The sequence below is a fragment of the Saimiri boliviensis genome, chromosome 17 (genome assembly GCF_048565385.1).
Source record: "Saimiri boliviensis isolate mSaiBol1 chromosome 17, mSaiBol1.pri, whole genome shotgun sequence".
Lineage (NCBI taxonomy): Eukaryota > Metazoa > Chordata > Mammalia > Primates > Cebidae > Saimiri > Saimiri boliviensis.
The window spans coordinates 17,922,205-17,941,072 of NC_133465.1; the positions used below are offsets into that span (position 1 = coordinate 17,922,205).

The window sequence follows — 18,868 nt, forward strand, 5'->3', positions numbered from 1 at the left end:
CAAACAAACAGAAAAAAAGATCTGTAGCATGCATGACAGCTAAAAGATTACTATCATTAAACTATCAAGAGCTCTTACAAACTAGTTAAGAAATGTCCCAAAAGAAAAATGATCAAAGGATATGACAGACAATCCACAAAGGAAGAAATATAAAATGACCAATGTGACAAGATATCATACTAGCAGTCAAATAAAACGATTAGAATTAGGAGGCACTACACCTTTTATCTAGTAAATTGACACAACATTGCTACAACATTGCTTTTAACAATATGCATACTTGACAAGGGCACAGGAAAACGGACACTAGTGTTAGTGGGGCTATAAACATCTTTTTCTGAAGGCAATTTGGCAGTTTCTAGCATAGGTTTAAAAATGAACATACCCAGGCCGGGTGTGGTGGCTCACGCCTGTAATCTCAGTGCTTTGGGAGACTGAGGCAGGTGGTTCACGAGGTCAGGAGTTTTGAGATCAGCCTGGCCAACATGGTGAAACCGTCTGTACCAAAAACACAAAAAAGTAGCTGGGTATGGTGGCAGGCACCTGTAATCCCAGCTACTTGGGAAGCTAAGGCAGGAGAATCACTTGAACCCAGGAGACAGGGGTTACAGTGAGCCGAGACTGTGCCACTGCATTCCAGCCTGGGAAACAGAGCGAGACTCTGTCTCAAAACAAACAAACAACAAAAACAAAACAAAACAAAATGAACATACTCTTTCAACAAGTAGTTCTATTTCTAGAATTGTAACTTAAAAAGTTATGGATTTGCGAAGTTAACTGTAAAGAAGTTTATCAAAATGCTATTGGTGGAAATTTTAAAACATGAAATGTGCTAAAATGAGGAACTGCCTAAATAAACTGCAGCACATCAATAAGCTGTTTAGCTAGTGGTTAAACATGGCTGGAAAAACCACATACCATGATGCTTAGTCTCACTGTGTTTATGACTCAGTGGGGCCTTCATGAAACCCAGGGATCACACTAGTTTCCTGGTTTACACTCACTTTCCTAGACAATACAAAATCTGTATTTGGCCTTTATGTATTTTTTTCCCCTTTTTCTTTTCTTTTGCGATAGGGTCTCACTGTTGCCCAAGCTAGAGTCAGTGGCATGATCATGGCTCACTGCTACCTTGAACTCCCAGGCTCAGTGATCCTCAGCCTTCTGGGTAGCTGGGACTACAGACAAGCACTACCATACCTGGCCAATTTTTAAATTATTTTGTAAACGGGGTCTCACTATGTTGACCAGGCTGGTTTTAATCTCATGGCCTCAAATGATCCTCCTGCCTTCAGCATCCCAAAGTGCTGGGATTACAGGCCTAAGCCTTTAGCCAGTTTCTTAGCATACAGCTCCTAAAATTCATGAAATCTCTGCATTCTTTTGTATGCTAATGAGATGACTTTGGCAGGTGGCCTCTAAAGAGCTTTAGGATGAGGGCTAATCACAAAGACCAAGGCAAATTACAGGGTTGGGACTTTCAGTCCAATGATCAATCATGCCTACATAATGAAGTCTCCACAAAAAACCCAAAAGACAGAATGGGGAGGGGTCTTCTGAATAGCTAAATCTGCAGAGGTTTCTGGAGGGCGTTGTGATCTGGAGAAGGCATGGACACTGTGCCCCCTTTCCTATACCTTGCCCATGCATCTCTTCCATCTGCCTGTTCAATCTATATCTTTTGTAATATCCTTTATAATAAATGGGCAAATTTACATAAAGCATTTTCCTGAGTTCTGAGAGCTACCATAGCAAATTTATCGAACCCAAGGAAGGGATTGTGGGAATCCCAATCTACAGGTCAGTCAGAAGCACAGGTCACAACTTGTGCTTGAGACTGGCATCTCAAGTGGGAGCAGTGTGGGACAGAGTCCTCAATCTGTGGGATCTAACGCTATCTTCAGGTAGACAGTGTGAGAACTGAATTGACTTAGAGGACACCCAATTCCTGTTCACTGAAGAATCATCTGCAGAATTGGTAGGTGACGGGGAAAAAACTCCACACAACTAGGGTCACGGAAGGGTTACGTTCTTTGAGAGCTGAGAAGGAGAAACTGACATTTTTGGTTTTTTTTTTTTCCTACAGTACACCACCTTTCTCAAATGTCTAACATCTCTTCTCTTATTCTATTTGTTGAGGACTTTGCTTCCTGCTTCAGTGAGAAAACAGAAGCATCAGAAAAGCATTTCCATCATCTCCCACATCTTCCCACTCACCTGCATCTCCACCCATGTACTGCATTCTTTTTTTTTTTTTTTTGAGACGGAGTTTCGCTCTTGTTACCCAGGCTGGAGTGCAATGGCACAATCTCGGCTCACCGCAACCTCCGCCTCCTGGGTTCAGGCAATTCTCCTGCCTCAACCTCCTGAGTAGCTGGGATTACAGGCACGCGCCACCATGCCCAGCTAATTTTTTTGTATTTTTAGTAGAGACGGGGTTTCACCATGTTGACCAGGATGGTCTCGATCTCTTGACCTCGTGATCCACCCGCCTCGGCCTCCCAAAGTGCTGGGATTACAGGCTTGAGCCACCGCGTCTGGCCCATGTACTGCATTCTTTCCTGTGACTCTACATAAACCATTCTTGCCCCCATCTAAGCAATCTTCTACCTGAGCACTTGAATTCATCTTCTTTTGCCTCAAGACTTCTCTCCTATAACAACTGTCCCCTCTCCTGCATCAACTTCTCCGTCACTATTGCTTCATTCCTATCAGCTGTGTGGACTGCATGTTATACATGTATACCTGCTTGCATGCTGTAACACACCTTATGTGCTTACCACACAACTCACCTTAAAAACATAATTAAGAACCATTGTCCCTTTTTTTTTGGAGACAGGGTCTGGCTCTGCCACACAGGCTGGAGTGCAGTGCTTGGTACACTGCAGCCTCGACCTCCTGGGACTCAAGCGATCTTGCCACCTATCCTTCCTAATAACTGAGACTATAGGTGTGCTCCACTATGCTTTTTTGTATTATTATTATTATTATTATTATTATTATTTTTGGTAGAGATGGGGTTTCACCATGTTGCTCAGGCTGGTCTCAGACTCCTGGGCTCAAGTGATCCACATGCCTGGACTGCCAAAGTGCTGGGATTACAGGTGTGTACCACTGTGCCTGGGCCACCATGATTAACATCGCCTTCCAGCTCATCTTTGGAGCAACATGCCTCATAAGAGTTGTCAATACTTGCTGGTTCCATTCTCCTATTCTTAATACTATCCTATTAAGAATCCTCCAATTAAGTTTTGTACATAATGGCCCACTGTCATTAAGATAACCAGTGCACAATGGGTTGCCCAATCCATTCAATTCCTAGTGTTCCTCTTACTTACCTCAGCGTCATTTCCTCCCAGAAACATTTTTCTTACCTGGTGTCCTGAAGAAAACTACTTGATACACCATTGTCATAAGAGGGCCTAAGTCTCCTTTGCAAGTTCTTCCTCATCTGCCAGAACGGCGGGGAATGCCCCGAGACTCAGTCCTTAGACCTCATTCTCCCTCCTACACTCACTTCTATGGTAATGTTATCCAGCCTTGTAGCTCTAAATCCATCTATATGCTAATGACTTCCAAACATGGGTCTCCAACCCGGACCTCCGTCATAAAATCCTAATGCAAGTGTCCAATTGCCTACTTGACATTCACCATTTGGATATCCAAATCAAACTCCTGATTTTCCTCATAAGCCATTACCCCTACAGTCTTTCTCATCTTATAAATGACAACTCCATAATTCCAGGTATACAGTGTTTTTAACAATAGAGTCATATAGCCAGGTGTCATGACTCATGCCTGTAATCCCAACACTTTGGGAGGCTGAGGCAGATGGATCACAAGGTCAGGAGATCAAGAGACCAGCCTGGTCAACATGGTAAAACCCTATCTCTACTAAAATAAAATTTAAAAAAAAATTAGCTGGGCATGGTGGTACACGCCTGTAGTCCCAGCTACTCGAGAGGCTGAGGCAGGGGAATCGCTTGGACCTAGGAGGTGGAGGTTGAAGTGAGTCAAGATGGCACCAATGCACTCCAACCTGGGTGACAGAGAGAGACTCCATCTCAAAAAGAAAAAAAAAAAGGAGTCATGCTTTATTCCCTTTCTCCCCTCTCATACCACTTACTTCCAAACCATCAGCAAATTCTGTCAGCTGTACCTTCAAACTGTTTTAAAATTCTACAACTTTAAAGATTTGTGAAAGATGAAGGAGGTAATGAAAGTATAGATTCTGGATCACTAAATCCTCACATAAAGACAGTAATTACATAGCAATGCCAAAAACCCAACGGCAACTTTTTTTTTTTTTTTTTGGGAGACTCTGTCGTCAGGTGTCAGGCTGGGGTGCAGTGGCTCGATCTCGGCTCACTGCAACCTCCGCCTCCCGGGTTCAAGCAGTTCTCCTGCCTTAGCCTCCCGAGTAGCTGGGACTAGAGATGCTCGCCACCACGCCCAGCTAATTTTTATATTTTAGTAGAGGCGGGGTTTCACCATGTTGGCCAGGATGGTCTCAATCTCTTCACCTCATGATCCACCCGCCTTGGCCTCCCATAGTATTGGGATTACACAGGAGTGAGCCAGCGTGCCCGGTCTAAGGGTAACATTTAAAACAAGACTATCGGCCGGGCGTGGTGGCTCACGTCTGTAATCCAAGCACTTTGGAGGCCAAGGTGGGCGGATCACCTGAGGTCGGGAGTTCAAGACCAGCCTGACCAACATGGTGAAACCCTGTCTTAAAAAATAAATAAATAAATAAATAAATAATAATTAAAAAAAAAAAAAAAAACCCAAGACTGTGCAAGTTGGAACACAGTAAGAGCTAAAGTGAAGGCTCCTTTGAACAAAACTCACTTGAAGTACAGCTATTTTAAAATAGTCCAACTGTAAGAGGCAAGAAATAATTTGGACAGGATTAAGAATGAGGCTCAAGGAGGAAAAATGACGTGCCTAAAGCCATATAGGTAATTAACATTCTAAAATATATACTGATAGACACTGGGATAGAGGTTTCCTCAAATCCCTTGATCAAAAATGTTATCAATTTGATCCTTCAAAAGACTTCCTTTGATTCCTGAAATCCTTGCTCATGTAGGAAAAAAATGAACACAAAAAAAGAACAAAAGACTTTTCCTTCATGGGATTACATCATTAATTTGATTAAGTTTAAGTAAAGGAAAGAGACCTGCAGTGTGGTTTCATTTTTAAGTATTTTATTTGACTCGAAACTCCTTCCTTTTCATCTTCACATCAGTCAGGTTATTAACTGGTACAGACTCCCCTCAAAAAAATCACTAGTCAATGAATTTCTCAAATAGGCAAATTCTAATCAGTCAGAACAGCGCTGTTGTATTACTAGGAAATGCTGGTCTAGGGAAGATAACAGCAGCAAATTCCCACATAAAAAAAGACCAACAACACAGAAAACCCCCATCTCATGATACCCATCAGCAATACTCAGTGAAACAGTATCTCTAAAATACAAGCAGATAGGTATAAGTCACCAACAGCCACCGAACCTATGTTATAACTGTTACAGGTATCTGTCTGAAAGAAAGAAAAGGAAAATGGAGACAACATGAGACAGACCCCAGAATAGCTAACTGGAAGGTATAAGGGGCCAATTTAAGAACCACAGCTGACACTATCAGGGCTCTTGCTGTCTCCAGCAATGAGTGAGTGCAAAGTACCCACAGTAAGGACTGAAGAAGCCCCACATTGGGACGGATCTGCTACAGGTGCAAGAACATGTTTTATTTAATAAAAAACAAATACTAAGTTTTTTGAAGAATAAAAATACAAAATCATAGGACTAATGAGGATGTAATATTTATTGAATAAATATTCAATAAATTATTTATTGAGAATGTAATCTTGAGAATGTAGTATTTATTCACTTTATGTGTGAATATAGGTTCACCTAAGGTCTTCCTGATAAAACACAGTAAAAGCTTTCAAACTATTTTACTATAACCTGTACAGAAACGTATTTGTTGAATCAGCATACACATGCATACATGTATATATAATGGAAACATTTTTCTGAAATATTTGTCCTTACTACTCTGAGACACTTTGATTTGTTCTAATTTTTTTTTTTGGCGGTGGGTGAGGGCATAAGAGAAGGCTGGTCCCTACCTACAGTATGAAAACACTGCCAACAGCACAGCAATTAAGGTATGTGAGGATCTAGTTTCAAATCCTGACTCTGCCATATCTGAGCTGTTACTCTGGACAAAGTACTTAACTTCTCTATACTTATGTTTTCTCATCTATAAAATAATAACTGTATTTACAACACAAAGTTCTTTAGAAGTTAAAATGAGTTTATCTACAGAAAGTGCTTGGAATACTGTCTGGGACACAGTGAGCGTTCAATAAATGTGTGCTATTTATTGTTCTTGCTGTCATTGCTATTCAGGTCAAAGTCTAAGAATTTGAATCCAACATATAAAAGAAACTTTTTTTTTCTTAAAGCAAGGAATTTAGCAAATTGTCTTTATTAAGAATAATCAGGCTGGGCGCGGTGGCTCAAGCCTGTAATCCCAGCACTTTGGGAGGCCAAGGCGGGTGGATCACAAGGTCAAGAGATCAAACCATCCTGGTCAACATGGTGAAACCCCGTCTCTACTAAAAATACAAAAAATTAGCTGGGCATGATGGCGCGTGCCTGTAATCCCAGCTACTCAGGAGGCTGAGGCAGGAGAATTGCCTGAACCCAGGAGGCGGAGGTTGCGGTGAGCCGAGATCGGGCCATTGCACTCTAGCCTGAGTAACAAGAGCGAAACTCTGTCTCAAAAAAAAAAAAAAAAAAAAAAAAAAGAAGAAGAATCGAGTTACATGAAACCAGGAATGGACATGAGGCTGGCCTCCTCCTTGCACCTCCAGCTATGCCAAATGACGCTGTGTGTCGCATAATCTACTGGCAAAAAATGGTGGGTCACAGGCCATGTGATGGCTCCGGCTAATGCAGGTGGACATTGGGGGTGCCCCAGGGAGGCCAGGCCACTGAGGAGTGGGATGAAGCCGTGAGACGGAGAGGACAGCATCAAGACACCTGTCTGGCCATCCAGTTGCCCACCTGCCAGGAAGACTCTTGGGTTGCAGCCCTGATGCCTGGAGACGTTGGGACTGTCCTTTAGCTTCACTGGGCTTCCAATCCCGAAGTTTCTGTCCTGCCCACTTGGCGCACACAGCCACCCGCCGGGCCAGCTCCTCACTGGTGGCCAGGCCACAACACCCACTACACTGCAGCCCACCCAGCCCAGGCGAAGACCCTGGCACCGACTGCAGCTGACAAACTTTTAAAGTGAGCGATAATCTGATACAAAAAATACTCAGAAAACAAATTTGGAAGGGAACTATTAAATTCCATGTTAAGGAAAAATTATCTTAGTCAATAACCAAAATGGTCAGTTTTGTGAATTTTTTGCTGTTTTGTTTTTTTGCCATAGCTTCAAGCACTGCTTACCTATGATGTCATTTCTCATTGCTTCTGTAATTGGTATTGGTTTAGCAGCATCTGGAGATATATATTTGGTAAAAGTATTCACTGCATCTTGTTCTATACCTGCAAAGGAAGAAGAGAATTTCAAAAATCAAAAAGCAACTTAGATTCCAGTCATGAGCTATATTCGTGAATAGCAGGGCTTAGATCACTGTGAATTCCTACTGCAAAATGAGCTTCCATCACAAATGTGCTTTTTCATTGTTTGGTTTGTGGAAGAGGAGAGTTATAGGGGGTGTTCAAAGCTATGGAAAATGAGTATTATCAAACAACTACGCACGAATTTCAAAGTACTTTTACACCAAAATAAACTCATATTAACCCGTTATAATATATCTGAACAGGATCTACTTTGGGGCACTAAGAAGGAGAAAGCATTAGTTTGAAGACAGCCCTTAAGGGAGCAATATGAATTCTGCTAAAATTGAAGTAAGAATAAACATCAAATTTATGGTGAAGCTTGGGTGAATGAATGATGAAATTATTGATGCCTTACCAAAAGTTTATGGGGATAATGCCCCAAAGAAATAAGGAGCTTACAAACGGACCAGCCTGGGCAACATGGTGAAATCCTATCTCCACAAAAAATACAAAAATTAGCTGGGTGTTGTGGTATGTGCCTGTAGTCCCAGCTACTTTGGAAACTGAGGTGAGAGGATCACCTGAGCCCAGGGAGGTGAAGGTTGCAGTGAGCCAAGATCACGCCACTACACTCCAGCCTAGAGTGAGACTCCAGAGTGGGACGTTGTCTCAAAATAAAATAAATAAAATAAAATACTTGGGAATAAACTTGATGAAGGAGGTAAAAGGCCTATATACCAAAAACTAAAAAATATTGATGAAAGAAATTTTGAAATAAGTGGAAAGACATCTGTGTTCATAAATTGGAAGACAATATTTTGTAAATATCCATTCTATCCAAAGTGATCTATACAATCCCTATGAAAATCCCAGTGGCAATTTTTACACAAATCCTCCAAACAATCCTAAAATTCATATGAAACCACAAAGGACACCAAATAGCCAAATAAGTACAAAGCTGAAGGCATTACATATCCTGATTTCAAAATATATCACAAAGCTATAGTAATTAAAACAGTATGGTACTGAAATGAAAACAGACAAATAGCCAGGTGTAGCTCACACCTGGAATACCATTACTTTGGGAGGCTGAGGTGAGTGGATCGCCTGAGGTCAGGAGTTCAAGACCAGCCTGGCCAACATAGTGAAACCCCATCTCTACTAAAAATGCAAAAATTAGCAGGGTGTAGTGGCAGATACCTGTAATCCCAGCTACTCAGGAGGCTGAGTGAGGCATGAAGATTGCTTGAACCTGGGAGGTGGAGATTGCAGTGAGCCAAGACTGCATCACTGCACTCCAGCCTGGGTGACAGAGCAAGACCCGGTCTCAAAAAAAAAAAAAAAAAAAAAAGACAAATAGATCAGTGACCTAAATACCGAGTCCCATATTCATAGCTGCATCATTCACAACAGTTAACATACAGAAGCAACCTAAATGTCCACTGATGGATGAATGGATACATAAAATGTGATATATGCATACAATGGAATAACATTCAGTCGCAAAAAAAGAAGGAAATCCTGCCACATGGAACAACATGGATGAATCTTGAGGATATTATGCTAAGTCAAATAAGCTGGTGATAGCACAAATACTGCATGACTCCACTGTATGAAGTACTTAAAATAGTTAAGTCACAGAAACAGAAAATATGATGGTGGCTGACAGCAAATGGGGGAAATGTAACGTTGCTATGAACAGGCATAAAGTTTCAGTTATGCAAGTTAAGTTCTGGAGGTATGCTATACAACACAGTGCTTCTAGTTAACAGTAGTGTACAATTAAAAAAAAATTTTTGGCCGGGCGCGGTGGCTCAAGCCTGTAATCCCAGCACTTTGGGAGGCCGAGGCGGGTGGATCACGAGGTCGAGAGATCAAGACCATCCTGGTCAACATGGTGAAACCCCGTCTCTACTAAAAACATAAAAAAATTAGCTGGGCATGGTGGCTCGTGCCTGTAATCCCAGCTACTCAGGAGGCTGAGGCAGGAGAATTGCCTGAACCCAGGAGGCGGAGGTTGCGGTGAGCCGAGATCACGCCATTGCACTCCAGCCTGGGTAACAAGAGCGAAACTCCGTCCCAAAAAAAAAAAAAAAAAAAATTTTTTTTTCTTTGAGATGGTCTCCTTCTGTTGCCTAGCCTGTAATGCAGTGGCATGACCTCGGCTCACTACAACTTCCACCTCCCAGGTTCAAGCAATGTTCCTGCTTCAGCCTCCCGAGTAGTGAGATAACACAGTGGTGCTAATTTTTATAGTTTTAGTAGAGACGTTTCATCACGTTGGCCAGGCCGGCGTCAAACTCCTAGCCTCAGGTGATCTGCCTGCCTTGGTCTCCCGAAGTGCTGGGATTACAGGAGTGAGCCATCACGCCCAGCCACAAATATTTATTGTATGGCTATTATGAGCAAATTACTAAGCAAAAAATGTCTGTCCAAAACTTTAAAATCAGAACCTGGTTGTTTGTAAATGACTACTTTTCTATTAATTAAAAACACCTGTCAATCCCAGATGTATACAGTAAGAATTTTTCTAGATATTAATGTATATTTATTTTCTGGGGATTAAAACCATTGGAGAAGTATTAATACTCTTAAATAAAACATTAACTATACTGCAGAAACAGAACTAGGTCACACCCTTTTTTCGGATACAGAAAGTTTTCATTTATTTACTTTAAGAATAAAAGGACACTAAAACTTTTTAAAATATTTTAATAAATAATATGTTTTAAGAATAAATTCAGGCCGGGCGTGGTGGCTCACACCTATAACCCAAGCACTTTGGAGGCCAAGGCAGGCGCATTACCTGAGGTTGGGAGTTCAAGACCAGCCTGACCAACATGGTGAAAGCCCGTCTTCATTAAAAAAAAAAAAAAGAATAAATTCAGTAAGTACTAGACTAAAATAAATGCTTTGGTCCAATTCCTACAATACTCTTTAGAGAAACTGCTTAAAACAACCTGTTTAAAAAAAAAAAAAAGGACCTTTTAGGAAACTGTGAGGTCAGATAAGTAGAATATATTTTATTTTATGAGACAGAATCTCGCTCTGTCACCCAGACTAGAGTGCAGTGGCGTGATCTCAACTCACTGCAAGCTTCACCTCCCAGGTTCAAGCAATTCTCCTGCCTTAACCTCCAGAGTAGCTGGAGTTACAGGCATGCGCCACATGCCCAGCTAATTTTGTTGTATTTTTAGTAGAGACCAAGTTTCGCCATGTTGGCCAGGCTGGTCTGGAACTCCTGACCTCAAGTGATTCACCTGCCTCGGCCTCGCAAAGTGCTGGGGATTACAGGTGTCAGCCACTCACCCGGCCCAAAATGGATGTATTTTAGATCACTGATTTGTCAAGCAGTGGTAAGATCATTTCAGGGAACATGAAGTAACAGATTTAAGTATAAATCTGTTAGAACATCTAAAGTATTACCTTAGTTTAAATAACCAAATAAATTCTTCAGACTATAAATTCCTGCAATGGACAAAAAAAAGTTTCCTGAATGATCAGCTTATGACTATTGCATCTATTACTGTACTGTTGGTGTTTCGGCATATAAAAAGTGCTTAATAAATATTTGCTAAGAGAATGAACTTACCACAAAGACCTGTTGAAAGAATCAATTTACCACATATATCACCACATGTTTTCTGTTACCTTAAATTGTTAGCAATATCTTTATGAAAAATTTTGAGGTCAGGAGTTCTCCTTAGGCAGAGGGAAGATGTCTGAAGATAAAGACAGCTTAAAGCAGAGAAGATAAGCAGTGGAAGTGGGGCTCTACCTCAAGTCACGATGGGCAAGCCTATTCCTAAAAGACCATCAGGCAGTCGGGCATGGGGCTCTGAAGGAGTATGTATTCTAGGCAAAATGCAAAATTAGCAATTTCATCAAAGTCAGTTCAGAAGAAATTATTTTAACTTCCACCTCTCTACAGAAAGCAAGATCCTAAAATCAAACTTATTATTTATTTAAATGCCAAGTACAAAGCATCACTGTACCCTAAAGAATTTAGTCAAAGGAAATTATACATTGCTTGAGAGCTCTTTGTGTTGATCTTAAGTTACAAAAGTAGAAAGCCATTACAAATCTCTTCACTGGTAAAAGGAGTAGCAAGGACATATTCAGGGAACTCTAGGCCACACAAGAGTAGTAATATATGTAAATATGAAAAGGATTATTTAAGAAATACATTATCCGGCCGGGCACGGTGGCTCAAGCCTGTAATCCCAGCACTTTGGGAGGCCGAGGCGGGTGGATCACGAGGTCAAGAGATCGAGACCATCCTAGTCAACATGGTGAAACCCCGTCTCTACCAAAAATACAAAGTTAGCTGGGCATGGTGGCACGTGCCTGTAATCCCAGCTACTCAGGAGGCTGAGGCAGGAGAATTGCCTGAACCCAGGAGGCGGAGGTTGCGGTGAGCCGAGATCGCGCCATTGCACTCCAGCCTGGGTAACAGGAGCGAAACTCCGTCTCAAAAAAAAAAAAAAAAAAAAAAGAAATACATTATCCATTCTTTATGAAAAATGGGAGCTAGAACAACCGGAGGAAAAGACAGTAAGGATTTCTAGGTTCCAGACAAGTTTTATATACAAATATAAGAGGTGTTAATATAAAGCTACCTTCTAGAGTTCAAGAGGTTTTAATAGAATGAAAGTATTAATAATTATGACAGAAATCACCACAGGTGGGTGTTAAAGCATTATCTTCCTAATGTGCTTGCTATTTAAAGGGAAAACAGCAAACTAATATAAAAAACATCATCCTTTGATTTGATTTCAAATCCTAATAAGCAGGTCAAGATGAAATAAGTACCATATTCTGCCTCTCTCATGGAATGCAACTAAAAACAATGGGCAGATGCATCCAAGGACTTGGAAGCAGGTAGACTGAGTAAAGTAACGAGAACTCACAGTACCTCCAACTCCTGACAAGTTTGTCCAGCACCTCCTGGCCTGGACTCAAAAGCTGAAGTTGCACACTAGTTGCACAAAGAAAAATTTCCAAGAGAGGCCCTCTATTTCTGGTCTGAGGAACACGAAAGGGGGCTCCCAGATCAAAGAGAGTGGAGGAAATTCTGTGGGTTTTGTTTCATTCTCTCCCTCTTGGGATCCCAGGCAGTATCAGAGCAGCAACAGAGTCGATGACAGCAGCTCCAAGAATCCTACTTTCTGACAAGAGAAACTGCAGTCCCAAGAGGAAGACGACGGTCTTGGCCACAGAGGCTGACACAGCTGCAGGAAGCATGCTGAAATTCGGGGAAACTAAAGCCCGGACTTTCTAGTCAGACAACCGGAAAGGGATAGAGGGAGGTTCTTAGGAGCCAGAAAGTGTCAGGCACATCACAGAAAAGAAGGAGCTCATGAAAACAGAGTTTTATGTACACTCCTGGGGCCACCCGTGAACTGAGAGTGCATGGCCCTGCTTCTAAGAGTGTACAAAGGCTTTGGGACCTGACCACTGGCCAGGTCCCAGAGTGGACACAAAAAGGCAGGTAAGAAACAAAACTGGTAAGAAACAAAACAGGTAAGAAACAAAACTTTCTTTCTAAGCAGGTAAGAAACAAAACTGAACTGATGCTGGAACCAGAGTCTACAGAATGCTGGTTGGAATTTGTGGCCTGAACCTAAATCGGTCAACTGCTTGTTAAAGCAAATACTTCAACATTTTCCACAGGACTTAAAACAAGATGCAGAATCATATAATGTTAAATCAAACTGTCCAGGATACAATCCAAAATTAATTGTCATACAAAGAAACAGAAAATCCCACAAGAGAAAAGACAAGAGAGGACACATATGTTGGGATTATAAAACAAAAATTAAGTAGCTACTAAAACCATGCTCTATTAAGGTCATTCTTGAAACAAATGATAAGAGTATCAGGAGGAAAATAAAAGACTATACACAAAAAAAGAAAATTTTAGAACTAAAAAAAAATCATCAAATTAAATTCACTACAAAGACTCAGTAACAGAATGGAAATGACAGGGGAAAGAACCAGTGAATATGAAGACAGAGGAATAGAAATTTTTGAAGCTGAAGAACAGGTAAAAAGAATCTTAAAAAGTAAATAAAAGCCTCAGGAACCTGCCAAACAATAACAAAATTAACATTTGGGTTACTAAAATCCTAGAAGGAAAAGAGTAAAGTACAGTGTCAAAAAAATATTTAAAGACCCAAGTGGCTGAAAACCCCCCAAATTTGGCAAAATACAAACTTACAGAAACAAGAAGTTCAGTGAATCTCAAACAGGATGAAACTAAAAAAAACCCACGTGCAGACACCATAACCAAATTGCTGCTTTGGAAACACTTTCAAAGCAGCTAAAGAAAATCATGGTGCTATATACAAAATAATAATGATTCCAAGACAGCACATTAGTCACCAGAAATTAGGTAGGCCAGAAGGCAGTGAAACACTTGTGAAGTGGTAAAACAAAATAACTATGAATCCAGAATTCTCTGTAAGTGAAAATTACTTTAAGAATGAAAGTAAAAGAAGTTCTCAGATGACGTTGAACTAGGAGAACTGACAACAGACCTTCTCTGAAAACATGCTAAAGAAAATTCCTGAGACACAAGTAAAATGATCACACAAAAATAACTGAACATCAGCAGTGAAGGAACCAGCAACACTTATAGCAAGACTGGGTAAAATACTCTTTTTCTCCCCGTAAGTTCTTTAAATTATGTACAACAGTTGAAAGCAAAAATTTTAATACTATCTGATGGGGTTTTCAATATATGTGGATGACAACTACAGCATATAAGTGGGAAGGTAAAAGAATCTGCATGGTGTTAAGATTTTTTTAAAATATTATTATTAAATCTTTATTATATTTCTTTTCTCTCTCTTTTAACCTCATCCCTAGCTCTATTTTCATGGTGGTTAAGCTTTCTACATTCCACTTGAAGTTGTAAAATATTAAATGTGAGTACACCGTGAAAAGTATGTATCTTGTAATTCCTAAAGAAGCCACTAAAAAGCCTACATAAAAAGTTACAATCAAGAACTCAATATATAAATTCTAGAAAAAGGCCAGGCATGGTGGCTCACGCCTGTAATCCCAGCACTGTGGGAGGCCGAGGCAGTCGAATCATCTGAGGTCAGGAGTTCTAGACCAGCCTGGCCAACACGGTGAAACCCTGTCTCCAATAACAATACAAAAAAATTAGAAGGGCATAGTGGAGCACACCTGCAGTCCCAGCTACTCGGAGCTGAGGCAGGAGAATCACTCAAAAAAAATAAATAAGTAAAATTGATAAATTCTAGAAAAAAACAATCAAACAATCCAAAAGAAAGCAGAAAATGGGAAATCAAGGAGAGGGAAACAGAGAAAATAAACCCAAAACATATAACTGGTAACCTAAATCCAAAGACATTAATTATTATATATGTATAATAAATACAATTAAATTAATACCAGTATTTACACATTATAAATAAATACTTCCAGTGGAACAGGTACATTTAATGTAAAATATTATGCTAAAATTTATATTGAAATAATTAAATTTACCAACAAAAACCCCAGATTGTGAGAAAAGATAAAAATAACATGACTCGGCTGGGCGCGGTGACTCATGCCGATAATCCCAGCGCTTTGGCAGGCTAAGGCGGGCAGATCACTTGAGCTCAGGAGTTCGAGACCAGCCTGGCTAAAATGATGAAAACTCATTTTTACTAAAAATACAAAAAATTAGCCGGGCATGGTGGTGCACGCCTGTAATCCCAGCTAGTTAGGAGGCTGAGACAGGAGAATAGCTTGAACCCAGGAGGCAGAGGTTTAAGTGAGCTGAGATCACGCCATTGCACTCCAGCTTGGGCAACAAGAGCAAAACTCCGTCTTGAAAAAAATAAACAAAATAACATAACTCAACTATATGCCGCCTACAAGAAACCCCTTTAAATGAAATTATAAAGGTAGGTTAAAGGTTAAAAAAAAATAGTAAAAGATATGCCATGCAAGCACTAATCAAATGAAAGCTGAAGTGTCTATATAAATTGGACAACAGCTATTCCGGATCTCAGAACAAGGAAAATTACCATAAAGAAGGAATTACATAATGATAAAACAGGCAATTCACCCAAAAGATACGTTTCTAAACTGAACACACCTAACAACAGAGCCTCAAAATATGTGAAGCAAAACTAGATAGAGCTGAAAGTAAAATTGGAAAAACAATTAGAGTTGGAAAATTCAACACTATTCTCTGAGTAATAAAGTAATAAAACTGCATACAGAATATCAGCAAGAATAAAGAAAAACTGAACACCATCATTAACCAACTGAATCAACGTAAAATTTATAGAAAACTGCCTGAAAAGAGAATGCACATTCTTTACACTAAGATTAAAAAATTCATAAATGGGCCAGGCTCATGCCTGTAATCCTAGCACTTTGGGAGGCCGAAGTGCATGGACTGCCTGAGGTCAGGCATTCGAGACCAGTCTGGCCTACATGGTGAATCCCCATCTCCACTAAAAATACAAAAAAATTAGTGGGGCATGGGGGCGTGTGCCAGTAATCCCAGCTACCGGGGAGGCTAAGGCAGGGGAATTGGTTAGGTTGAACCAGGAAGGTGGAGGTTGCAGTGAGCCAAGATTGTACCACTACAGTCCAACAGTCCAGCCTAGGTGACATAGCAAGACTCTGTCTCAAAAAAAAAAAAATTAATAAATGAAATAATTCAAAATATATTATCTGACCATAATGTAATTAAATGAAAAATAAATTGAACAAAAAGAAAAAACTGGAAAAGAAGTTTCCAATCACTTGCAAACTAAACAACATAGTTCTAAATAATCCGTGAGTAAAAGAATAAGACTCAAGGGAAATTAGAACATTTCATTTGTGGTCGGTTGAAAATATCAGAATTTGTAGGGGTGCAGCTAAATCAGTGGTTAGAAGAAAATTTACAGTATTAAATGCTTATCTTAGAAAATAATGGTCTCGGCCGGGCGTGGTGGCTCACGCCTGTAATCCCAGCACTTTGGGAGGCTGAGGCGGGTGGATCACGAAGTCAGGAGATCCAGACCATCCTGGTCTACATGGTGAAACCCCGTCTCTACTAAAAATACAGAAAATTAGCTGGCCATGGTGGCGCATGCCTGTAATCCCAGCTACTCAGGAGGCTGAGGCAGGAGAATTGCCTGAACCCAGGAGGCGGAGGTTGCGGTGAGCTGAGATCGGGTCATTGCACTCCAGCCTGGGTAACAAGAGCGAAACTCCGTCTCAAAAAAAAAAAAAAGAAAATAATGGTCTCAAACCAGCAATCTAAGTTTCTACTTTAAGCAACTTGGGGGAAAAAAAGGGTAAAATAAACCCAAAGCCAGCAGGAGAAAATAAATAATAAAGAGCAGAAAATCAATGAAATTGAAAACAAAAACCACAGAAATATCAAACCAAAAGCTAGTTCTTTGAAAAGACTAATAAATCCTTATACAATCTGACAAAGAAAAACAACACACAATTGCCAACACCAGGAATAAAAGAGGGATACCACTACAAACCCAAAATGCCACAAATAATTACATGCCCATAAATTCGACAATTCAGTAAAATTAACTTTTCAAAAGCCATAAACTACAGTTAAAATACACTCAAGAAGAAATAGCTTACTTAAATAGTCCTATATCTATTAAAGAATCAGAATTCATAGTTTAAAATATTCTGAAAAAGAAAACCCCAGGCCCCAGCGGGACATATCTATAATCCTAACACTTTGGGAGGCCAAAGCAGGTGAATCATTTGAGGTCACAAGTCTGAGACTACCCTGACCGACATGGTAAAACCCTGTCTCTGATAAAAATACAAAAATTGGCCGGGCGCGGTGGCTCAAGCCTGTAATCCCAGCACTTTGGGAGGCCGAGGCGGGTGGATCACGAGGTCAAGAGATCGAGACCATCCTGGTAAACATGGTGAAACCCCGTCTCTACTAAAAATACAAAACATTAGCTGGGCATGGTGGCACGTGCCTGTAATCCCAGCTACTCAGGAGGCTGAGGCAGGAGAATTGCCTGAACCCAGGAGGCGGAGGTTGCGGTGAGCCGAGATCGCGCCATTGCACTCCAGCCTGGGTAACAAGAGCGAAACTCCGTCTCAAAAAAAAAAAAAAAAAAAAAAAAAAAAAAACAAAAATTACCCAGGCATGGTGGCACATACTTCTAATCTCAGCTACTTGGGAGGCTGAGGTGGGAGGATGGCTTGAACCTGGGAGGAAGAGGTTGCAGTAAGCCAAGATTGCACGGATGCACTCCAGCCTGGGTGACAGAGTGAGACTCCATCTCACACACAAGAAAGAAAAACCTAGGCCCAGATGGCATCACTTCCCAATTCTACCAAATAGCTAAAGAAGAAATGATAACAAATCTACACAATCTCTTCTAGAAATGGAGAGTAAAAATAAAAACTTCCCAATCCATTTTATAAGGCCAGCATTACCCAATTTTAAGACTTACTATACAGTAATTAAGACCATGTGCTATTAATGAAGGAATAGACACATACATCGTGGAATAGAAAAAGGAGTCCAAGGCCAGGCATGGTGGCTCACGCCTGTAATCCCAGCACTTTGGGAGGCCAAGGCGGGCAGATCATGAGGTCAGAAGATTGACACCATCCTGGCTAACACAGTAAAACCCTGTCTCTACTAAAAATACAAAAAATTAGCCGGGCATGGTGGCACGTGCCTGTACTCCCAGCTACTTGGGAGGCTGAAGCAGGAGAATTGCTTGAATCTGGGAGGTGGTGGTTGCAGGGAGCCAAGATTGCGCCTCTGCACTCCAGCCTAAGCGACCGAGCAAGACTCCATCTCCCTCCCCCCCAAAAAAAGTCCTGCTGCTTTGCAAAACATACCATTTGCTTTGTAAAAGATACCTTAATAGAATACAAAGTCAGGCTATAACCTAGGAGCAAATATTTGTAAGTTATATAGCCAATAAAGCTTTTACTTCTAGCATATATAAAGAACTGTCAAAATTCAACGAGAAAACAGATAACCCAATAAACTATGGGGAAAGATTTGAACAATTCACCAACAGATGACAAATATATACATGAAAAACCATGCAACATCATTAGCCATTAGGAAAATAAAGTAAAACCACAATGAGATATCACTGTCTATTAGAATGGCTTTAAAAAAATAAAAATGTAAAAAAAATGGCTGTATCAAGTTCTGGCAAGAAAACGAAGCCACTAAAACCCTCATATATCAATGGTAGGAAGGCAAACTAGTGTACTCTACAGTCTGGTGAGGTATTATATAATGAAATGTACACT

The 18,868-nt window shown here is 40.6% G+C and overlaps 1 protein-coding gene across 4 annotated transcripts in view; it reads right to left on the reverse strand.

The window, feature by feature from the left end:
- The window catches only part of AKAP10 (A-kinase anchoring protein 10), an 82,716-nt gene that overhangs the window by 43,530 nt on the left and 20,318 nt on the right, over positions 1-18,868 (reverse strand). For all 4 annotated transcript variants that reach the window (XR_012514556.1, XM_074388282.1, XM_074388281.1 and 1 more), the window contains exon 5: positions 7,469-7,567. Coding sequence is in view for 3 of the 4 variants with exons in the window: in XM_074388282.1 (XP_074244383.1) it covers positions 7,469-7,567 (99 nt within the window). In the remaining variant the exon portion in view is untranslated. The remainder of the gene's footprint in view (positions 1-7,468; positions 7,568-18,868) is intronic.